The sequence below is a fragment of the Charadrius vociferus genome, unplaced genomic scaffold (assembly GCF_000708025.1).
Source record: "Charadrius vociferus isolate BGI_N301 unplaced genomic scaffold, ASM70802v2 scaffold59, whole genome shotgun sequence".
In the NCBI taxonomy this organism is placed as follows: domain Eukaryota; kingdom Metazoa; phylum Chordata; class Aves; order Charadriiformes; family Charadriidae; genus Charadrius; species Charadrius vociferus.
The window spans coordinates 180359-200051 of record NW_009661371.1 but is presented as its reverse complement, the minus strand read 5'-3'; the positions used below and the strand labels follow the sequence as shown (position 1 = coordinate 200051).

At 42.3% G+C, this 19693-nt stretch overlaps 1 protein-coding gene across 1 annotated transcript in view; it reads right to left on the bottom strand.

The window, feature by feature from the left end:
• FAM13A (family with sequence similarity 13, member A) overlaps positions 1-19693 on the bottom strand; it is a 133279-nt gene that overhangs the window by 18919 nt on the left and 94667 nt on the right. Inside the window, exons 9-14 of the mRNA XM_009893746.1 lie at positions 19678-19693; positions 17882-18061; positions 14860-15046; positions 11912-11988; positions 11161-11203; positions 5903-6053 (exon numbers count right to left, since the gene is read on the bottom strand). Coding sequence (XP_009892048.1) covers positions 5903-6053; positions 11161-11203; positions 11912-11988; positions 14860-15046; positions 17882-18061; positions 19678-19693 — 654 coding nt within the window. The remainder of the gene's footprint in view (positions 1-5902; positions 6054-11160; positions 11204-11911; positions 11989-14859; positions 15047-17881; positions 18062-19677) is intronic.

Below are 19693 nucleotides of genomic sequence, written 5' to 3'. Positions count from 1 at the left end.
GAATGTGATTCTTCCAGACAACTCTCACTTCCAATTTTTGGAATACTCTCTCACTCCAAACAGAATTTGCTCTTGGAAATTGTTAAATCACACCTCCACCAGATTTACATAGATGGAATAAACTTAGAAGAAATCAACAGCATATTTAGCAGTAACCAAATTAAGCTCCTACCACACCAGCTATCAAAGCCATTATTAATCATGCATGACGCACGTGACTTTGTCCCAAGGTGGATTTATATACCAGATAGCAGGCGACATTCAGGGAATTGCGATAGCTCAAAGAGCCTCTGGTCAAACCCCGACAGACAGCAAAGCAGTTCATGCAAGCTAGCCGAGTTCGAGGTATGGGTACTTTCTATTTTGTTGATTTCAAAATACTACCCCAAAATAGAAATTCACATTCCAAAGGAGAAAGTGTTAAAAAGGAGAAGGAGAAGAGCCCTTAAAAGAAAAATCAAATTTGAGACTTGACATAAGAAATGGCCGCTGTAGAAAATCAGCTGGTTTTAACCCTTGCTCCTGGAAGGCCTGACTCTATGGGTAACTTGTTTCCCTTGCTGACTGTAAGTATTTAGAAGCAAAAAAATCTCATCTGGACACAAAATGGCTAACCCCTAGAAAATAACACAGCAATTAATTAAGGAACATATTTAGGTATATAGGATTATGGATTCATATCTACACCAGATCATCAAGTGGACCAGAGCTATAGTCTGACTGACTTCTCTCGCGTACTGGCCAGGTGCCAGGCACTTCAGCTGGAAGCACTGGAATTGCTAGATTGCACAAATATACAGGAACCCCATAAAGGTCAGCTGCCACTTTTTCTGACACTGCACAATCAATCAATTCATTTTTAACAAAATACATAATACCTTTTGTTATTCATTTATCCAAGATCACTATCAAAGTGTTGAGCCTTTTCTGACGGCTGCTATATTCCTGTACTTAATGGTTCAGGTTTGAAGTATCTGCTATCAGGATTAATGTTGTCACCCTTTTGCCCTTCTGCTAATTGAAGAATAAAATCTCAGCAAAGAATGTAATTGCTTTACCTTTCCTTTGCCATTAACTTGACAGAGCAGTTACCCTTCTTCATCTTCTGTCTTGAACAGATCTCTCTTGCTCAGAGAAAACTCTCAGCTTTCTACTCATCTCCACATTCTTTCTATGTACTACTTTTCCCCCCATTTTCCATAATCACAACATTTCATAAGAAAAATAATATTTGGGAACATTCAACCACCATGGCTGTACCAGTGCAGAGAAAGGGTGAAAAAGTTTTCTATTTATGGTCAGACTCTCAACGCATTTCTTTTAGGTATGTCTTTTCCAAGTTGGCGCAGAAGAAGTGAAATACGCTGGTATTGAGCCTGCAGTCCTTCAGAAGTGCTACACTCCCTCTCAACTTCCCACAACCAGCTAATCTTTCAACAAAGCTGTCAGCCATCTGCCAGGTGTTGCTCTGCAGAACTCTGTAGGCACACATACGCCTGTGGCAACACCACCTCTCTGCCAACCTGCTGCATAGAGGGCTGGAGATATTAATAAACCTGTGTCACGCGAGAAGGAAGAAAGATTCAGCGCATCAAATTGGTGTATTATTGGTGAGCTCCAAGCCCTCTTGCTGACAAAAGCTGACTTTTTTTATGATTACACTGTACATTTGCCACTGAATTACTGGGGGCTGCAGGGCCAACAGAGGGGTACCCACACACACATCCTACCTGAGATGCGGCCGGCAAAATGCCTCAGGCATCCGTTTCCCTCCCTGCAGCCACACAGCTGATATATGTTGCTAACACTGCTTCTACACACACCCATCTGACAAACAAAGAAGGCCAAATCTTAGCTGCTGTAAACTGAAGGAGGTCCAGAGGGATTAAAAAGCCTAAACTAATTAAACACCTGAGGTCCTAGTATTAAATCCCACTTGAAAGACCCCAGAAAGACCTCTCATAATGAAGTGAATAAAACATTCACTACCTCAGTAACAACCTATTTTACTCATCTTATAAATAACTGAAAACATCTTGTTTGAATACATCAGGAGGTATTCTTCCTACGTAGATCAAAAAGAATGGCCCAAATAAAGTGCTTCCACACCTTTTCAGTTAGTGAGATGACACATCTGTCAGCTAGCAAGCCAACTTTGTATTTTGTTTATAATATAACATCATAATAAACAATGAAAAACACATATTTAAAATACTGATTGTATAAAATCAGTAAACAATGTGATTATTCTTTTCTATGCATAGTAATAAAAATGCAATGTTTCATCACCTTTGGATTTCTTACGCTAAAGAGTGTTACACACAAATACACTGATGTATCTAAGTCCACACTGTTGAAAAAAGGAACTCTAAATCCAGCTTCCCTGTTGTTATACTCTTTGGATTTTTTTCGCATTACTCTGTCCTTTTTTTCATGGGAAAGTATCAATAAAGTCAATGTCGAAACTGTTTGTAGACCAGCTTCACCCTCAGGGTTTCAGTGCTGCAGTACTTGAGTTCTCAACACTGAAAACTCAAATTGCGTTTAAAAATTCTGCTTCTATTCTTTTTTTTTTTTTTTAAGCTTGAAAGTTTGCAGAAAAACGTCCGCTGATTGTTTCATAAGTGCTTGTTACTGCAAACTCTGCTTGAAATCTCATCTACAGAACTTTTTTTAAAACGTCAGTAATCAGGCGATGTAGGCAGCAATCACACGCATCGTATCGATTTACTGAAATGCCTGTTCAGCTCCAAGCTGCTGACAGGGCCAGCCCCTGTTATGAAGAGCAACATACTTCCAGATTTTCCTTGAGGGCAGGATAGCGAGTTCTGGGCTTGAATTAGAAACATTTGGTAAGAAATCTGCACAATAGTGCTGGGCTGTGAGAGAACACTCTGTCCTCCTCGCTCACAGCACCCGATTCAAACGTAATCCACAACAATTAAAAACCTTTGCTATGAAAGTAGCTCTGAAAACGCTTGCTCGCAAGTCGTCTCAGCTGGCACCGACTGACCGGCTTAGCCGGCAAGCCTGGCAGGCAGACACCCCAGTTCACAGAGACAGCTTGGTGCACACACAGCCTGAAGAACAAAAGTATTTGATTTGCATCCGCCAAATGCACACGAGTAAAGTACTTCTCTCGGACCATGGGAAATGCGCCTAGGCTAAGTGTTCAGCACCTGAATTTGGCTGGGGCACTGCTCACACCCTCCATACTACACCAATAGCCTGATGATTACTAGACATATGCCCCTATAGGTAGCAGGCAAGGCGGAGGCAGAAAGCAGGCACATGCCAGAGTGTGAGCCCGTGCACTGGAGGAAGTGGGAAGCAAGTGTCTCTGTCCTCTCTCTGCTCAGCTTTAGGTAAAGGGAACATCACAGCCTGGAGGAGTACAGCAAATTTTTCCTCTTGTGTACAGATCTGACTATGCAGTGAACCTTGAAAAAAAAAAATAATCCGGTAAAAATTACTTCTAGCATAACATAAAAGGCAGGGGGCCCTGTCAGCTCACCTAGCAGCAGTTTTCACAGTTCCATGCCTTCAAATGAGGATTTTTAAGGCAGCTCTGGTCTTAACATGCTGGAGAGTCTGCCTGAGTGACAAATAAAAGCTAGTCAACGGACAAAGTCGTCTGGCATAATTTTGTGCCCATTCTTCAAGGCCCTTTCCTAACATTTACCTGGAGGCAGTGACAGCTACAGCTGAAGGCAACCCCTCAACATGTAATTGTTCTCACAAGCCACTTGTAACTGGGCGAGCGGCTGCCCTGGCCCCTAGATGCTCTGTATCTTCTGCAGTATGATACAGGGGACCCTGCCCCCAAAAGTCAGCTCAACTATGTCCTGGAGGAATTGGTAATTTTCTGAGAAATGGACCTACCGAATTTGCTAGAGCAAAGCAATAAATAACCCAGTGTTACTGCATTTGGAGACACAGTCCTTTCTCTTTTCACTGGGGATGCAACCAGAGTTGCAGCACCGATGCTGAAGAGCCGTGTGAAGGTTTGACACATGCTGGCAGGGGAAGGGAGGACGCCCTGGCTGTGCTAGAGCTGTGGCTGAGTGGTACAACCCTGCCTTGCACAGCCAGTCTCAACGACAGACTGCAGAAGCAGTCAGAGTTGACATTAACATCTTCCCCTTCCTGGCTGCTGCCAGCTTGATTTCACATCCACAGCTAGAAAAGACTCAGTCTTTCCTTGCTGAGACACAGAAGGCACCATTTTGCTGCTCTTTCATCTGCGCCAACAAAATGGTGATTCTAGAAGGCAAGTATTTTAGATGACATCTCTCTCGCCCCGGACAGCTGATTCTTTTGCAGCTGCCCACCTCCTCCTCTTGTGAAACACGTGAACAGAACGGAGGAAGGAAGAATCCGAAAGAATCACTCTTCAAGCACGGTCACACGTGCTCATAGTCCTGTTTCATATTTGCAGGGCAAGAAAGCTAGAATACAAACATAAGAGCCTGCCTATGAAGAAGGATTTGTACCAAAGGTGCAACTTTTTCATACAACGGGAAAGCCTCTGGCAGACAGAAAAGAGTGTGTTCTCCTCTTCATGCATTCATATGACTCCCATTAGTAACCCAGGAAGAAAAAAAAAAAAAGAGTCATTATTTCCAAAGGTTCACATGACGGCTGAAGCCACACATCGCCTCTGAGAACACAGCCGTGCTCACCCTGGCTCGAGACCCTGCGGGCCAGTGCTAATTAGCATCTCAGCAAACACGTAAGGCGGCCAAGGCCTCCTGGGAGCCCTTCCATGGTGCTTTGATCAGCCATGCTGCACGCGTGGTGATACCACCCAGGGAATCCCCGCCTACCAAGCAAGTGGAGAAATTCCCTCCCGTCCATGGTGACTAGTTGCCTGGCTGAATCAAAGGCAGCCATGGCTATGGGTTTTCTTTACTTAAAGTGTCATAACTACTCCCCTCCTAGAGGGAAAGGCAAAATATACTAGGTCACGTACGCTGTTGAGGCAGGAGCAGAGAACTTAATTTCTCAGTGTTCCTCAGAGATTTTTTTTTTTAGATTTTTTTTCCTCTCTTGCTTTATTAAAATACCATAGTCACATTATCCTGTTTCTTCCCTGTCAAAGCTCGTCTTTCACTCCTAAAGCACAGCCTAACAGAAGAATTCTTGCTTATACACACATATTCAGTAACTGGAGAAGGGCTTGATCTCAGAGGTGCTGGACACCTTCAATTCATCAATTTCCAGTGAAACTGAGGTTCGTGGCACCCACAGAGTTCCTCCAGATTTCCCTCTCAAGTTAGTCAGCGCAAATAGCCAGCCAAGCATGCACTTTAGAGATGAGAGTTAAGAAACAGTACTAAAATAATTTAAACCACATGTAATTTAACACTGCTGTTTGAGCTGGTGATCATAATTTTTTCACAGCATACATAAAAAAAGGAAGTTTTTTGTAAGAGCCATCAAAAGACAGAACAGCAGATAGACAGCCTTTTTTCCAGCTGTGCTTTTCAGATCCAAATCATTCATTTCCAAACAGTGACCGAAGTGGAAGAAAAGGGAGAAAGAAGGAAGCTCCTTTTAGACTGTGAAATACCCAGTTTCTTTGAAGTGTGGGGCAGCCTAGCTTAATACTCGAGTGACCAGCCACCAAGAAATAAGTTATCCTTAAACACTCAGGGACTTAACACTACTAAACAGCACATGAAAGTAACTTCAAGAATAAAACAATTAATTTCTTCCTCTAAGTGACAATTAGAATTGTTACCTATCCAGCTTCTCCAAACTTTAGGTTCCATATTCAGGGCAAAATTGCTTTCCTGTTGCTTTTGGCAAGGGAACATGATCACACAAAGATAATACCCAGCCCACTCAGATTTCCCTCTCTCTCCTTTCACTCATACAACCCGCCATCACGCAATCCTACCTTCCCAGTTGTTGTCATCACATAGCGCTGTCAAATCCAGCCGAGGCACTTCTGACACAAAGCTGTTTTCCTGATCATCAGCATCTTGATTTCTTTGCAGCTTGTTTTCAGGAATGCTTGGATGCTCTTGAATCTTCATACCTGAAGTCAGCTATATTCCCATACACCCACAGAAATGAGAGAGAAAGAAAAAAAAAACATGTTTCAGGAGGCAGAGGAGGAGAAAAAACACCCTGCAGTCACAGCAGCAGTAAGCTCACGCCTTTAGCTACAAAGATCCAAACAAACAGACCCTGACATTTCCAGCTCCAAATCCAAATCCCCTGCTTGGTGACCCCTACGTACTAATTGCTCACTCACACCGGTAAAAACATCTGTCCATCTGCCTTCCTTGCATTTTTCCTTCTTTAGAAAGCCACTGCAAGTTCCCGAGACTGCCTGCCCTGACAACTGCATGCAGCTGAAAAAGCCTCCAGTAATGGATGGGGATGAAAAGGGAGGGAGGAAGGAAGGCAGGGAGAAAGGAAGAGAGAGGGGGCGGCTGCATACACTTCCTACAGGAGCACAACTCCTCAGAGCAACAACAAGAACGCCGCTGCCGTTGTAAGGCTGTAGCAATATGGTGTCTTCTAAAAAGCAGGCACCGGAGCTCCTGAGGTAGCAGCCGCAGACAGCAAGCAGTGCAGGCTACGTACATGAATGCTCTCATGCAGGCTGTGCTGGCTCAGATCAATTAGTGCCAGCTAAGCTGCGCTGGCTGCACATTCCCCGATTTCCTGTGGTTGTTTTCTAGCTGGGCGTGGGGAGAGCAGAACTATTTATGGAGGAGCTCTGGGTATTAAAGCAGTGTTGCGCAAATCCAAACGGCAGTGGGTTTTGGCATCTCAGCTGGAAGCAGTGTGGACTCTGGGAAAAAGCCAAAAAATTCACACAGGCATCCAATGACTTAGGGAAAAAAAAAAAAAAAAAAAAAAAAAAAAAGAGGCAGAATGCTGTCAAGTAAATGATTCATCATTTAGCACTACCTAGAAGCAACCGCTGTTTGTCTCACCACTGTTCACCCCTGCACATACCACACGTCGTGTGCATTTATGCAGAAATCACTGCCGTTCCCACAACCCAGATACACAGTGCGCGTGTCTGTAATAGTGCTTGATGACATGAGCAGTTTTGTCATTCTAAAATAAATTAGCTGCAATGCCTCACAGAGGGCAGTAGGGAAAAGGAAGTGTAAAGCACGTACATAAACATATAGTGTGATATGTATAAACCTACCAACAAGCGCAGAGCTATTCAAAGAGCATTACATTACTACATAAACTATTTGGTCTTGGTAAGAACAGTTTAGACACGATTCTCTCTAGCAGGTAGAGAGGCGGATTCCCCCCTTCCCCCTCCCCCCCGCAGGTATTTTGATAATCTAGTTAGCAATCTGCATATGCTGGTGGGTGAAGTAAATGGGCCTTAAGAAAATAACCGGTATATTTGGATGTATTTTACTTGTGAATCCAGAAGCATGGCCAAACTGCACTAAATCAATATCCTTAGCACATGCCACTAAGGCACATTTGATTTTTTTAATCCATGTAAAGCTAATGATGTGTTTGGGTTTTTTTTCTCCCTTTGAGCAGAGAAAAACAAGTAAGCTCCGTGTAGAGAAGGAAAAAACCTGCCCAGTAGACAAATCATATGAAGAAATGTTTTTCTCTGGATTCAATCCCATCAATCCCTGCAACTGAACAGGGTGCTAGACAATCTCATCTAGACTCCCTGTCCCATGAAAGGTTGGACTAGGTGATCTTTCGAGATCCCTTCCAACCCGGGCTGTTCTACGGTTCTAAAAACCTGTGTGATGAACACCCTGGTATTTGTAAGGAGTGTTCTGCATTGTATTTGCATAAGGTTTGTATTTCCTTTTCATTTCAATAAATCGCCTTTTTGAAACATTATAACAAAAGGAAACACTAGACGACAGTTTGCCAAGCACTAATAACTCGCACAGCTTGACACTAAATCTGATTACAAACGTGTTTATTGTGAGAGCTGTACATGGAAAAATGCTAATTCACCATTCAATATCTTTTAAGCTGCTTCCAGGTTGGGAGAACTTAAATATTTCTTTAAGGTCCAGTAACAAATTTCTTGCCAGAATCTAAATAGTCAATGCATATTACAAACAGAAAGACTGGTTAGTGGCCAGAAACAGGCAGTCTTTTACATTTACTAAAGAAAAAATTGTACCAGTCGATAAACTGCATTTAAATTGCCAGCAGAGTATTTTAAGGCTGAATGATATAGAGTGGTACGTTTCAAAATAGGTGCTATTTTTAATAATATCAAGAAGTGTAAAGAACAGAACTTATCTAGATTTTAACAATTTCAAAGGGAGAAACCTGACAATACCATCTCGCCACCACTACTGATACTAATTCCAGAATTAAATGTCTTTCTATGAAGAGCGTACAGTCTCTTGACTTATTAAGATATCTTAAAAGATATCTGTAGCAGATATAACAGCACTTCCCAGATGGGTAAACATCTCCATTACAGATATATTAGAAAGATCGTATCAATGTCTTCTTCCTTCTAAAGTCACCCCAGTTGTTGGAAATATTTTAAAGCTGTTTAAAAACAGGCCTGTGCTGTGCCTGCAGCCAGTTACTCTCCTTTCCTTGCTCACTGATGTAGCCCCTAATACAATGAATAAATCATTAGGTGTTCTGAAGAACAACGGTGGTACAAACCCAGGAGACTCCAGAAAGCAGATGTTTAACCTTCTTTGCATTAACGTTCCAAACCTGTAGAGTGGTAGATAATTCAGTATTCCCATCACTTGTTTTCCTATTTGATTTCCTGATGCCACCAGTTGCCAACCTCCAGGATGAAAAACAAGGAAGTGAGAACTACTGTGCTTTAGCTACGGATAGGCCACAATTTCTTACAAACCAAAAGGGCAGCAAGTTGTCGATCCCAGTAGCAGTTGGCACTCACAGTGCACTGCGGATATTACATAAATGACCACAAAAAAATTATCTTCCAACTAGGCACTCGAGTTCTGCTTTGTAGAAGCTGCTTCTGCAGCCATGCTTTGCAGGCACCAGTAACTACAGATCTAAGTAACTTGGGGATAAGTCTGCTGCTTTCATTCTCCCCGCTCCAACGGAGATTCAGCATAAAGAGTAGCTCAGGCAGCTAGAAATAAACAGCAACAGAAAGATCTTTGAATTCTGATCAGAAGGTTGTACTCCATTCGGTTACATGTGGATTCAAATCAATTTCATTTAAAAGGCTTGCTTCCCCTACATCTGACCATCCATTACGACTGCAAGCAGGAAGCATCCTTAAGCACCTCTTGGTGATATAATCTGATGCAAGAACACAGCCATTCTGCTGCCTTACTCCTGAGTCACGCCAATCCCCCTCTACACTTGTTGCCATGTCGGTGTGGATCTTAAACTCCCTTCGCTTATCACAACCTGGGTACCAGAAACCTGTTTTTTTCAAATCACAGTCTACATTCTCGAGCTTAGCTACTTCCAAAGGCAGATTATGAAGGCTACAAAAGCACTTAAAGTTCATTCAGGATATGTGTTTCAAGGTATTTTTACTCCCTCATGGAGACCGAACTCTGCACAACCAGTAGCTATGGAAAATTCCAAATACATTTCCTAATATCTTCAGACTGGAAACAGGGTGAGAAAGAGCTAAGAGTAAGAAAGTTCCTGTCCCTTCCTCATCCTGAATGAGTTGTTTGTTATGGAAGGTATGTCTTTAAGCTGCCCTAAGCAAAAGGCTTATAAGGGACAAGGAATGTAAAACTACCCTGCAGGAATGTAACATTTTCTCGACCTTGTAATTCCTATATAATACAATCTCTGGGTTAAGGCTATGTCTTCTCCTGCCATTAAAATTCTAAATTTTAAAACTCTTCCTAAGGAGAAGTTTATTTTAAGATTACGATTTCATATTCAAACATACCTCTCCCAGATTAATTTAAAAGCTTAATGGGAGTATTGTGTGGCATGGCAGTGACAGCACCTTCTCCACGTGCAAGCAGGTACGTGAGGAACACTGTATTGCAAAACTCATGCTCTGGAAAATGCAACAGCTCATGAGGAAGTGCAGAACCACTGGGGATGACTGACCCTCTGGGAGCAATGTAGGAAATCCATCTACGCCAAGTCAGAGCAGTGATCAAAGGCAGCACCGAGCACCCCTTGCAGAGGTTACATGTTTCAGTGTCCCATGAACTTCTCCAGCTACAACACAGTTGGTCAGAGCCCAGCTGTTAGCAAATAAACTCTTCTACCCTTCCTGCTAGATGGAAATAATACCTACTGAAAACGAAGTCTTTCAAAGGCAATAAATGCATAGTGGCTTTTAATTTTTAAAAAAGCACAAGAGGAGGGTAGTTTAAAAAAATACTGTCAGCCCTCAGCTCCAAACAGCCAGAGAAACCAGACACTGTCCACAGCTGCTTTACTATGCTCCTCTAAAATGGGTGCACAACTGAGGGAGAGGTGCCTCAGATAACTCTCCCTAGTATTTTAAATGATTTGCTGTCTAAAGGTATTTCAAGCAAACCCAAAAGAACCAGTGATTGTAAAGGTGTTCACCTAACCCAACCCCAATCTTTGCTTTGCTGAACAGTTCGATGAAAAATAACATAAAGTGAATGCAGGAGGTGGGTGTTGAGCAGAAACAGAAAGTCAGGAAAAAAGCTGTTGCCATCAAAGACACGTCTCCCCTCCAGACATCCATCCCAACCACCAACCCTCAGAGAGAAGCAGGAGACGATCTTCTAAGACAAATGATCACAGACACCTATGTTCAAAAGCAACAGGCTGCATTGGGAAATCATAAATAAAAGACCAAAATGATTTTAGAGAAATCAAGAGACAAGCTAATCTTACTCCCCTGGGAGATAACCACTCACACACCCTGTTTGCAATGATTAATAAGGGAACTTGGCATCACTTAAACCAAAGTGCTTACTCCAGTGAAGCTTCCCTTTTTGGCAAGGAAGGACTGAAGGGACTGAAGCAGATGCTTTCAGACTCTTCAGTGGTTGAGAGGCTCCCTAAATTATGTAAATAAAAAGCAGAGGGGAGGGGAGGGAAAGCAAAAGCAAATGCTAACTCCATTTCTCTGGAGAAACAAAATTTCCCAGAACTATATGCCTAGCTACTTGTTTCTACTCAATAAAAAGCCCATTTAGAGCCCACAAAACTGAAAAACAAAAACCAAAAAATACCAACCTGAGAGTGCTTGAAAAAAACCTCATCGTTTTCACTTTCTTTGCTACAAAAAAACAAAAACAAACCAATATATTACAAATACAAAGCCAGACTTGTAACAAAAACAAGCAGGACTTCTGCACACATAGGTTTTTAGATTCTTGCTACTGCTGCACACTTGCTAATACATTCCATAAGTGAAGGGACACTCTGGGCTGCAGCACTTCATGCTGCTGAACTATTCATTTTGCTTCCTCTCAGGAGCTATTTGTGAAAAATGTAATTCCTGTGCCCTTCATCCAAACCAATACAACTGTCCCACCAAACATAACCGTGAAGAGAAATGGCCATCTCAGGCAAGCACAGTGGGGCTGTGCAGCTCTCGCAGTAGAGCGAAGCACAAAGAATAGGGCTGGATTCCCAACCCAGAGGCCAGGTGAGACAGGCTCTGCAGTCCCCTATGTGGAGAGTGGCGTGCCGGTTCAGGTGCTTCACAGCTGACTTCTTTTCAAGTCTGCACCATCAGCATCTTCAGTGCCGTTCCTAACAGGCTGGGAGAAGAGTCTTCCTGGCGTATGGTGCTGGGCAGAGCCCACACAACATATGCAGTGCCTCCATGCAGTTCTGCTTTGAAGCTAACATGGTGGGTAACAATATTCTGCAGCGTAACTAAATGTCACCCTCATAGTCTGCAGTGGAAGATCTCTTAGGCTGTACTACAACCACAGGGAAAATAAAACATACATATATTAAAAAAAAATAAAAATATCACCTTTCTTCAGATAAAATTTCCATGTCATCAGGTCCTGTTCTGTCTATAGGCCTGGATGAGCTAAAGCTTTCCATACTCTGTAACACAGTAAATGTTAAAGCAGTAAGATACACAAGAGAAAAATATTCAAGCTGCTGGCCATTAAACAGATCAAATAGAGAAATATCCAACCGAACTTCTAGAAACACAACAACAATCAGACCACTGCCTGCTGCACATTCATAACAAAACAAAACCCACGCTTTATTGTCCATAACCCGCAAAAAAACCCCAACTGCTCACTGCTTCATCTGTCTCATCACATGACCTCAAAATGCCTAACAGAATAACGCTGCATCGTATACCTCCAGTTCCTATTTTACAGGCTGACAAGACAGGCCAAGCTTGGGAACAATTCTGTAGTGTGTACAAATCCTGTAAGAGCAGGTACCAAAATCCACAGCATCTTCCCAACAGGACTACTTATGCTCACCTTTGAGAATATTCCCCTTCTCAGCCAAACCCTTCCCTAGTTTCTTCTTAAAGGGGCAGAAGAAGACTGCAAAGAGACTGCCATATGCACAGAGGTAATGTTAAGTTGTGCTGATACGAATGCAGGGCAAGAAATTCAAATGGTTAAGACAACTTGCTATCATTAGGAATATTAACACCGTTGTCATCTAAGAGCTTGAGATAACGACAAGCTACATTGCCACTTTGAGCACATGTCCAGGAGGTTTTCTACCCTGTTTTTGGGGCAAGTCCCTCTTAAATAGGAGGAAGTCAGTCAGTAGAGTGGAGTGTTCCTGTGCCAGCGCTTGGGACAGTCACAGCCCTCTCTCACCTTGCTACACCTCCAGCCCCATAAGGCGACACAGCTCAGTTATTCCAGCCTTGCTTAATGTGATTCTTCAAGTCCTACTGGTACCTGGCTACCATGTCTCTGAAATGCAGTTATAGGCTTTTAATGCTTCGTGCTTGGTTTGCTTGGGAGAGTAAGCGGAACTGACAGTTTTTCCACTCCTGACTTACGCTTTTGAGTCAGATGCAATCAGACAGCTAAGAGGAAAGCTTCCACACACTGTCCTAAATACTCTTTCAGGCTTTAAAAACAAGGAAGGCTCAGAAAATGGCGGGTAAGAAGATACAACATCACAAACTTGTTTACATGATGAAGCCCTATTAGTAAATCCTAAAGTGCAGGTTATGTCCTTTGATACTCCAAGTAGGCAGTCTAATTTGGGTTATTATTTGAACCGTAAAGATGCAGCCAAAAGAAAGCTAAACCATCACACATCCTGCTGGCAGTCTCTGAAATGCAAGTATGAAATAAGCGCACTCATGAAAACTTAAAAAGCAGCCTTTGCTCTTCCAAAAAGAGTAGCACTGTGCTCTCTGCAAGCTGTTTCATAACGATGCTCCCAGTTGGCAATCCCACTGCGACACTTCCTCTAGCAAAGCAAGCAAGAACCACACTGATGGTCATCTACAAAGCACTTTTTGTGTAAGGTTAGTCCTTTTTTGTTTCTTTTAGCCTTTGCCCCTTAAGAGATCCAAAAATGAGGGGCAGGACAAAGTCCAGTGGACACAGGTAAGTTTGAGGACATTTCTTCTGGGCATGTTTTAAGACTTCATGAATGTTTTTCAGGTCCACAGCAAAAGTGGACACTTTCTCAGTCTTTCATTTCCCAAATCCTGAGTCAAATTCTCATTTACATTTAAACTGCTTTACACTCCACAGGTACGGAGAAGAGGTGCAGAAAAAAGTGTAAGCACTTGACCTTTGCCTATCTTAAAGCCCATTGCTACCATGCCAAGTGAGAATGTGTCTATATCACTGTGCTCTTTCATGAAGTATCACATGAGCAGGTTACTGATATTGAGCACTAAACCTAATCACGGCCTACAACTTTTGGCATCCTGCCTTCTTTTTATCACAAAGAGAAGCCAAATCTGCGCCTCTCTAGAATCTTTGTGCAGGGTAAGAGCATCAGGTCACTGCAATTTGGTGACCTAAATAAAACGAGTCCCAACGCAATGTCACATTAAGAAGGAACTCACTCACAGCAGGCTCTAAAACTTAAACAAGTACAACTGAAGGAAATGCCCTATAGCTCGGAAGGACAGTCTTTTCAGACAGCTTTCACTGTTACTAGTAACCGGGTAACTCATGCCTGGTGCCAGGCACCGGGACACATAGCACTTCTGCCACCGTAAGCAGACTCTGCATTGAAGCACAGTACAGTTTTACAACTGCTCACACTATAATCAATGTTTGGTCTCGTTAAGAGGGAAGGAGGGTGCAACAGTTTTATTCCACAGCTTGTAAAAGTTGGCAAACTGTCTTCTACTGTGAAAGTCACACAAGAATACGCTGGGCAAATTCTACAGTATTCCAGATTTTTAGGACGTTATATAGGTTTCATTTACCTCCTCAGTAAAAGGCAACTACAGGAATCATCTTTTGGACCAACACACTCCAAAGTGTTCTGCAAATTGCAAACACCACAGTAACACACAGACTTTAGAGAAAAGCCATAAAACACCTTTGTCATCTCATTATCAAGAACTTTGCAGGAATATAAAAATAAACTTGACCTAAACACGTGAACCTACATCTGAGGTTCCGATGTCCTTAGAAGACTTTTGAAAGACTAGGAAAAAGACTTACTTCTATTTTCTCTTTTCAAAATGCTTTGTTGAATTCAGAAGAAAAAAGCAAAAAGTTGTGGAAAGAGAAAATCACTATGAATGGAGTAAGAGGATCATAGCAGAAATATAGCCTCTCAGTTGCCTCATCACAAAGGTTACCAGTATGGGATTCGGTGTTCCCCATAGTCCAAAACAGACACTTATGCTTGTACTGTAGGCAAAAATGGCTACCCAGGGGAACCAGATGTGCACTGAAATAAAAAAGACTTTTTCCCACCCTAGTACTAGGTATCAAATAGTACAGCATGCCAGCTTACCACAGGACTGTCCTGGTTGTCATTAAGCTCGGAAAGCTTGGTGCTGGATTTCTGCCGTTTTGGTTTATTCCTTTCACTAAGATATCCGGAGCTGTTGTCTTGTAATTTTTCTACTTCTTGAGCAGCTAGAATACAGTCTTCAAGATTGCTGAATCCAGAGGGAATGTTTTCTTTGTTGACAACTTCCCTACAAAGAAAAGGGACATTACAACAACAGGTTGTTTAAAACACACTCCCGCTACATTTATGGTAGCAATAGAGAAATGCATCATGCTGACTGCTGCAGTTCCGGCAACATCTTCTACGCCCTACGAAACCAGTATCTCTGGTTCTTCCTACAGCAAACAACACACACTGTGCAATGCCAGATCCCGCTGAGGAGTGAAAGCCAGGTGTATACACCTCGGGTGAGAAAGCTGTGAGGATCAACGTTTGAGACTTGATTCACTTCCCACTAAAGCCAACGCAGAGAATCCCATTGACTTCACATGGAAACTGGACTAGTTCCTGGCTGTCTGTGGTACTTTTCTAGAGAATACGCAGCATTGTTTCCCTTTGAGACACGTGCTTCTAATTTAGAAAAGTGATTCACAGCTGCGGTCCAAGGATCTCCTTTGGTGCATGACACCGCATAATCAGCCCTCTTACTCATATTCTTAAATGCAAGAGCAGGACCGTGGTGCCTTGGCCAAATACTTGATTCCCATTTGGGAATTACACGAAACAGAAAGGGGAACGAATCTCTGCAACGGCAACACAACTGCTAAGACAGAGGACTGTTCTGCTATGTTGGGAAGTCATCACGCGATGCACTCATTGGACTCTCTGGGCTAGCAGGGTTTGTGCATGTTTTCCAGCAGCCTGGGGTACGGCTTATCTTGCCCTGCACAATTAGCCTGCTGGATCCTTCGGCATGCACTTTTCCATTCACAACCTGTGTAGTAGTCTTCCCTCTACTTTGTGCAATAATGAGGACGCACATACATAAGACATCACTACATTATGGGAACAGGAGAAACACAATGCATTTCATTCTTCACCATTTCACCCTGCCGGAGGCTAAAGGCAGGCTACTTGCACTTGACATTGAAACTGGAATGTTTGCTAACTGTTTTAAGTGTCGTTGCCTTACACAGTGCTGTGAGACTCCAAAACCTGCTTTCACAAACAGCAGGAGGACTTCACTAGACTTGCGCTACTGTGACAAGAAACCAATTACTGTCTAGTATCCAGACAGTGCCAACATGACAAAGTATTCAGATCAAAAACAAAACCAGAAAATGTCAGTGATTTTCTAGATCACAAGTCTCTAGGTTTTGTTGGTGGAAGAGAGATACAAAGAGGCATTGTAAATCTATGATTAAACTTCTAAGATAACACATTTGTCTTTGTGGAAGTTTTTACAACTCCCTGAGCAGACCAATTACACATACACAGCCTGTACATCATGTAGACTGCAAAGCCTGGGAGTTCATGTATGTATTTCTGTGATAAAAACTCTTCCTAGTTGAAATCCCATCTTGTGACATTACAAATCCTCTTGTGATCCATCACAAGGCAAGGAGATGAAGTCACTGACAATCAAAACAACAACTTCAGAAAGAAGTTTCGACAGGAATTGCCGATTTTGGTAACTCATCCAAAGGACTTCCAGCAACCTGACCTAAGGGAACCAGGGAAAACAATTTGAACCCTAGCCAGCATTCAAAACTTCCGATGTGCTTTAAAGCTTTGGCTCCAGCTTTACGGACCGAACCTGAACAACTGTGTCAACCTTGTCTAAAGGCAGCTCTGTAATGCAATGTTGAAAAGAAGCCCTGCAGTACTATATGCTTCCAAACACGTACACTAGCCAGTCTCTGACCTACTTACCTGAGACGCCTGTCAGTGGGGCTACTAAACAAGAAAATCTACTTCAGAGCTGCTGCCAGATACTCTGGTGCCTTGCAAGTGCTAATTTCTCCCTCCATTTTCACAGCACATGCTCACTCACTATGGAAATGGCTTTTTATTTTGTAACTATGGATTTTTTTTTTACAATGTTAACATTGACACAGTTCAGGATATACCATGACTGCAATATTAACAGAAGGTACTGATGGTTATGCACCTGCATAAAAGCAGCTTCGTATAGGAAGCTGCAGATCCAAAAGGATTTGGGGAATTCAGGAAAAAACAACGAGAGACTAGATGTTTATTTCGGAATCCAACTTGAAATCCTAGCAATCCAAGTCAAGTATACATTCTTTACAAGAACTAGTGCTGTGTTAAAGCCAGACATATGCGTAAGCACTGACTAGATCACAGACTTGCAAAGTCTGCAGTTAGTTTCTTGAAGATAGCTATGCCTTGGGCAAGCGTTAAGGCTGTGGCAGTAACACATCTGTACCACACAATATATGCCACAAGTAGAGGAGTATGAAAGGAAAAACAGGTATTATTTTTACTCTTTGACAGAACATATAATGAAGTTCACCGTTAAATCATATTTAAACTTTGTGTAACAGGGTGAATAAAAATTCCTAAATTCCTATTAATCAGAAAGAAGAATTTTCCACTCTCAGGTAAACTCCCAGGGTTCCTCAATAAACCCAAATATAAGCTGTGCCTCCACATACAAAAGGAGAACTTGATCTCAGTTTTTAAGACAGTCTGAATTCAGAAAAGCATCTAAACCCAATGTTTTTAATTAAAGAAAGTTACAGGCAATAGGGCCAACTGCTTGGGGATTTCCACTAAAGCAACAAATACTGTAATTAAACAATTCCAAATACTGTAATTAAGAACTCTACCATACTTTGTAAAAAAAAAAAGGATTCTTATCATGCTTTGCCCCACGCCACGACCTCTAATAAACTCTACATTTCCCAGCTCTAACTGATGCAATGGAGCTCTGCACTTTCAACTCCGGGCAAGGGCCAGCGCATTTCATCACAGAACTAAGCGTTGCCTTGATAAGAGGACATGACTAGGGTACACTTAATCAAATATACTTTCCAAAACAAAGAAATCAGGCTCGTACATGTCTCTGTTTCTCCGGGCTTCCTCCTGCTCTTTGTGCTGTCGCCTCCTCTGCCTGGCAGACACATTAGAAGAGGCTGAAGATGTTCCCGATTCAGAGTCCTCTGAACTCTGGCCGCCTGAGCCATGAACATCAAAGAGATGCTGCTCCACGGCTGAGCGGATTGTCTTCTCTAAATACCTGTCAAGCCGAAAAATAAGGTCAATTGAGCTCAAAGACTTTGCGGAGCTCCCTCTCTGCAACAATGAATAAAGCAAGGGTATCTGTGGTTTATGTTTTATTACTATGGCAAGGCGGTATTAAAATGTCCGAGGGCTGTGACATCTGCAAAGAGCTAAGCCAAAATCTTCCGATACCCTGATGTGCAGGTTCCTCAGAAGAGCTAAGCCTTCCCAATTCATCTTGCCATTTTTTTTTTAATTTTTATTTATTTCTATGGATATTTGAACCTTCAGTAAAAGAGCTGATTTTACTTACTGCAACTATAGACTTTGGCAGCTAACTTTCACCCACCACTTCGACAGTCCTTGCCCTGACAAAACTGTATTTGATACCCGGCTGTGCTGACTGTGGTCAAGTCTCTTGTGCAATCTGAGCTCAATAAGGCAATGGATCATCTGCATGAAGGTGATTCACTGCTGTCTCACAGGGGAATGAGAACACGCAAACAGTACCTGACTACAAACTCCTCATATGCTTAACTTGGCAACCAAGCATGGATTTGGTTCCGAGTTCATGCTAGTTTTGCACTGTTCTTGTGCCATGAATCCACCCACAGTCACCCTTGACTTACACTGGTGTGAGATCACCATCACTGGCAGTAAGAGGGCATCCACACAGGCCACAGCAAGGGAGCCTCTGCAGTTGTATCAGTTAAAGATGAGAGACTATTTGAACTTTCAACACACCCAAATCTCCTTCCTTTTGGTACTGACATTTTCTTGTAATATTTCCTTCCTTCAACAGAGGAAGTTTTTATGGAAAAAAATTAATTTTTTTTTTGTGTGAAAAGATCATTTGGAAACACATTTCTGTACATCCCTGTTTCTTGCAATGCTTTAAGTAGTCTGTTGAAGACTGAGTTTTTCAAACGCGCCTTTCCAAAGTCCATACACAGCTTCTAGCGCTTTTCCCATAAATGAAAAAAAAAATTATTTGCAGGATTTGGTGGTTAATTTTCAAATGAGCAGCTGTGACTATGGGAACCTGTACCTGGGCTGACTTCTCCAGAGAATTTACAAAAGTTGTTGCTAAGCTGCTATAGTTGTAAGTCTGCTGAGACTGCAACAAGTTCCTGAAAAAGTCAAAAGATCTTTGCAAGTGCAAAAAAACCACATGGTTTAACTTGGCAAGAATGTCTGTTTCACGTATTGACAAGAATCAGTTCTGCAAACCCATCAGCCATTGGGAATTTCCAGCTCCAGCAAGGGAGCCAACTCTGCTGCTCCCAGTTATGGTAGGGGGGTCAAGCCCCATCCTCTGCTGAGATGCAACGGGGTGCAAACAAGAGCAAGAGGATGACACAGTGCGAAGGGCTTCTCTAACTATGCAAGTTCTGCCTAACCAAAACATCACAGGCACAATCCGAGGAAAAGAACCAAGGGCCTGGGAATTTTTCAGGAGGAAATGATTTATTATCATTGCAGATGCCTTGGTTTGGGAAACACTGTCTTTTTTTTTTTTTATTTGGTTTGTGCAAGAACCCTTCTTAAAGAGAAATCAAAAAATAACCAGCTCTTTTAAAAAGCTCCAATATACAAAAAAGGTAGCTACAAAATTATAAAAGAGACACTTACTCTCCTGTAGCAGGAA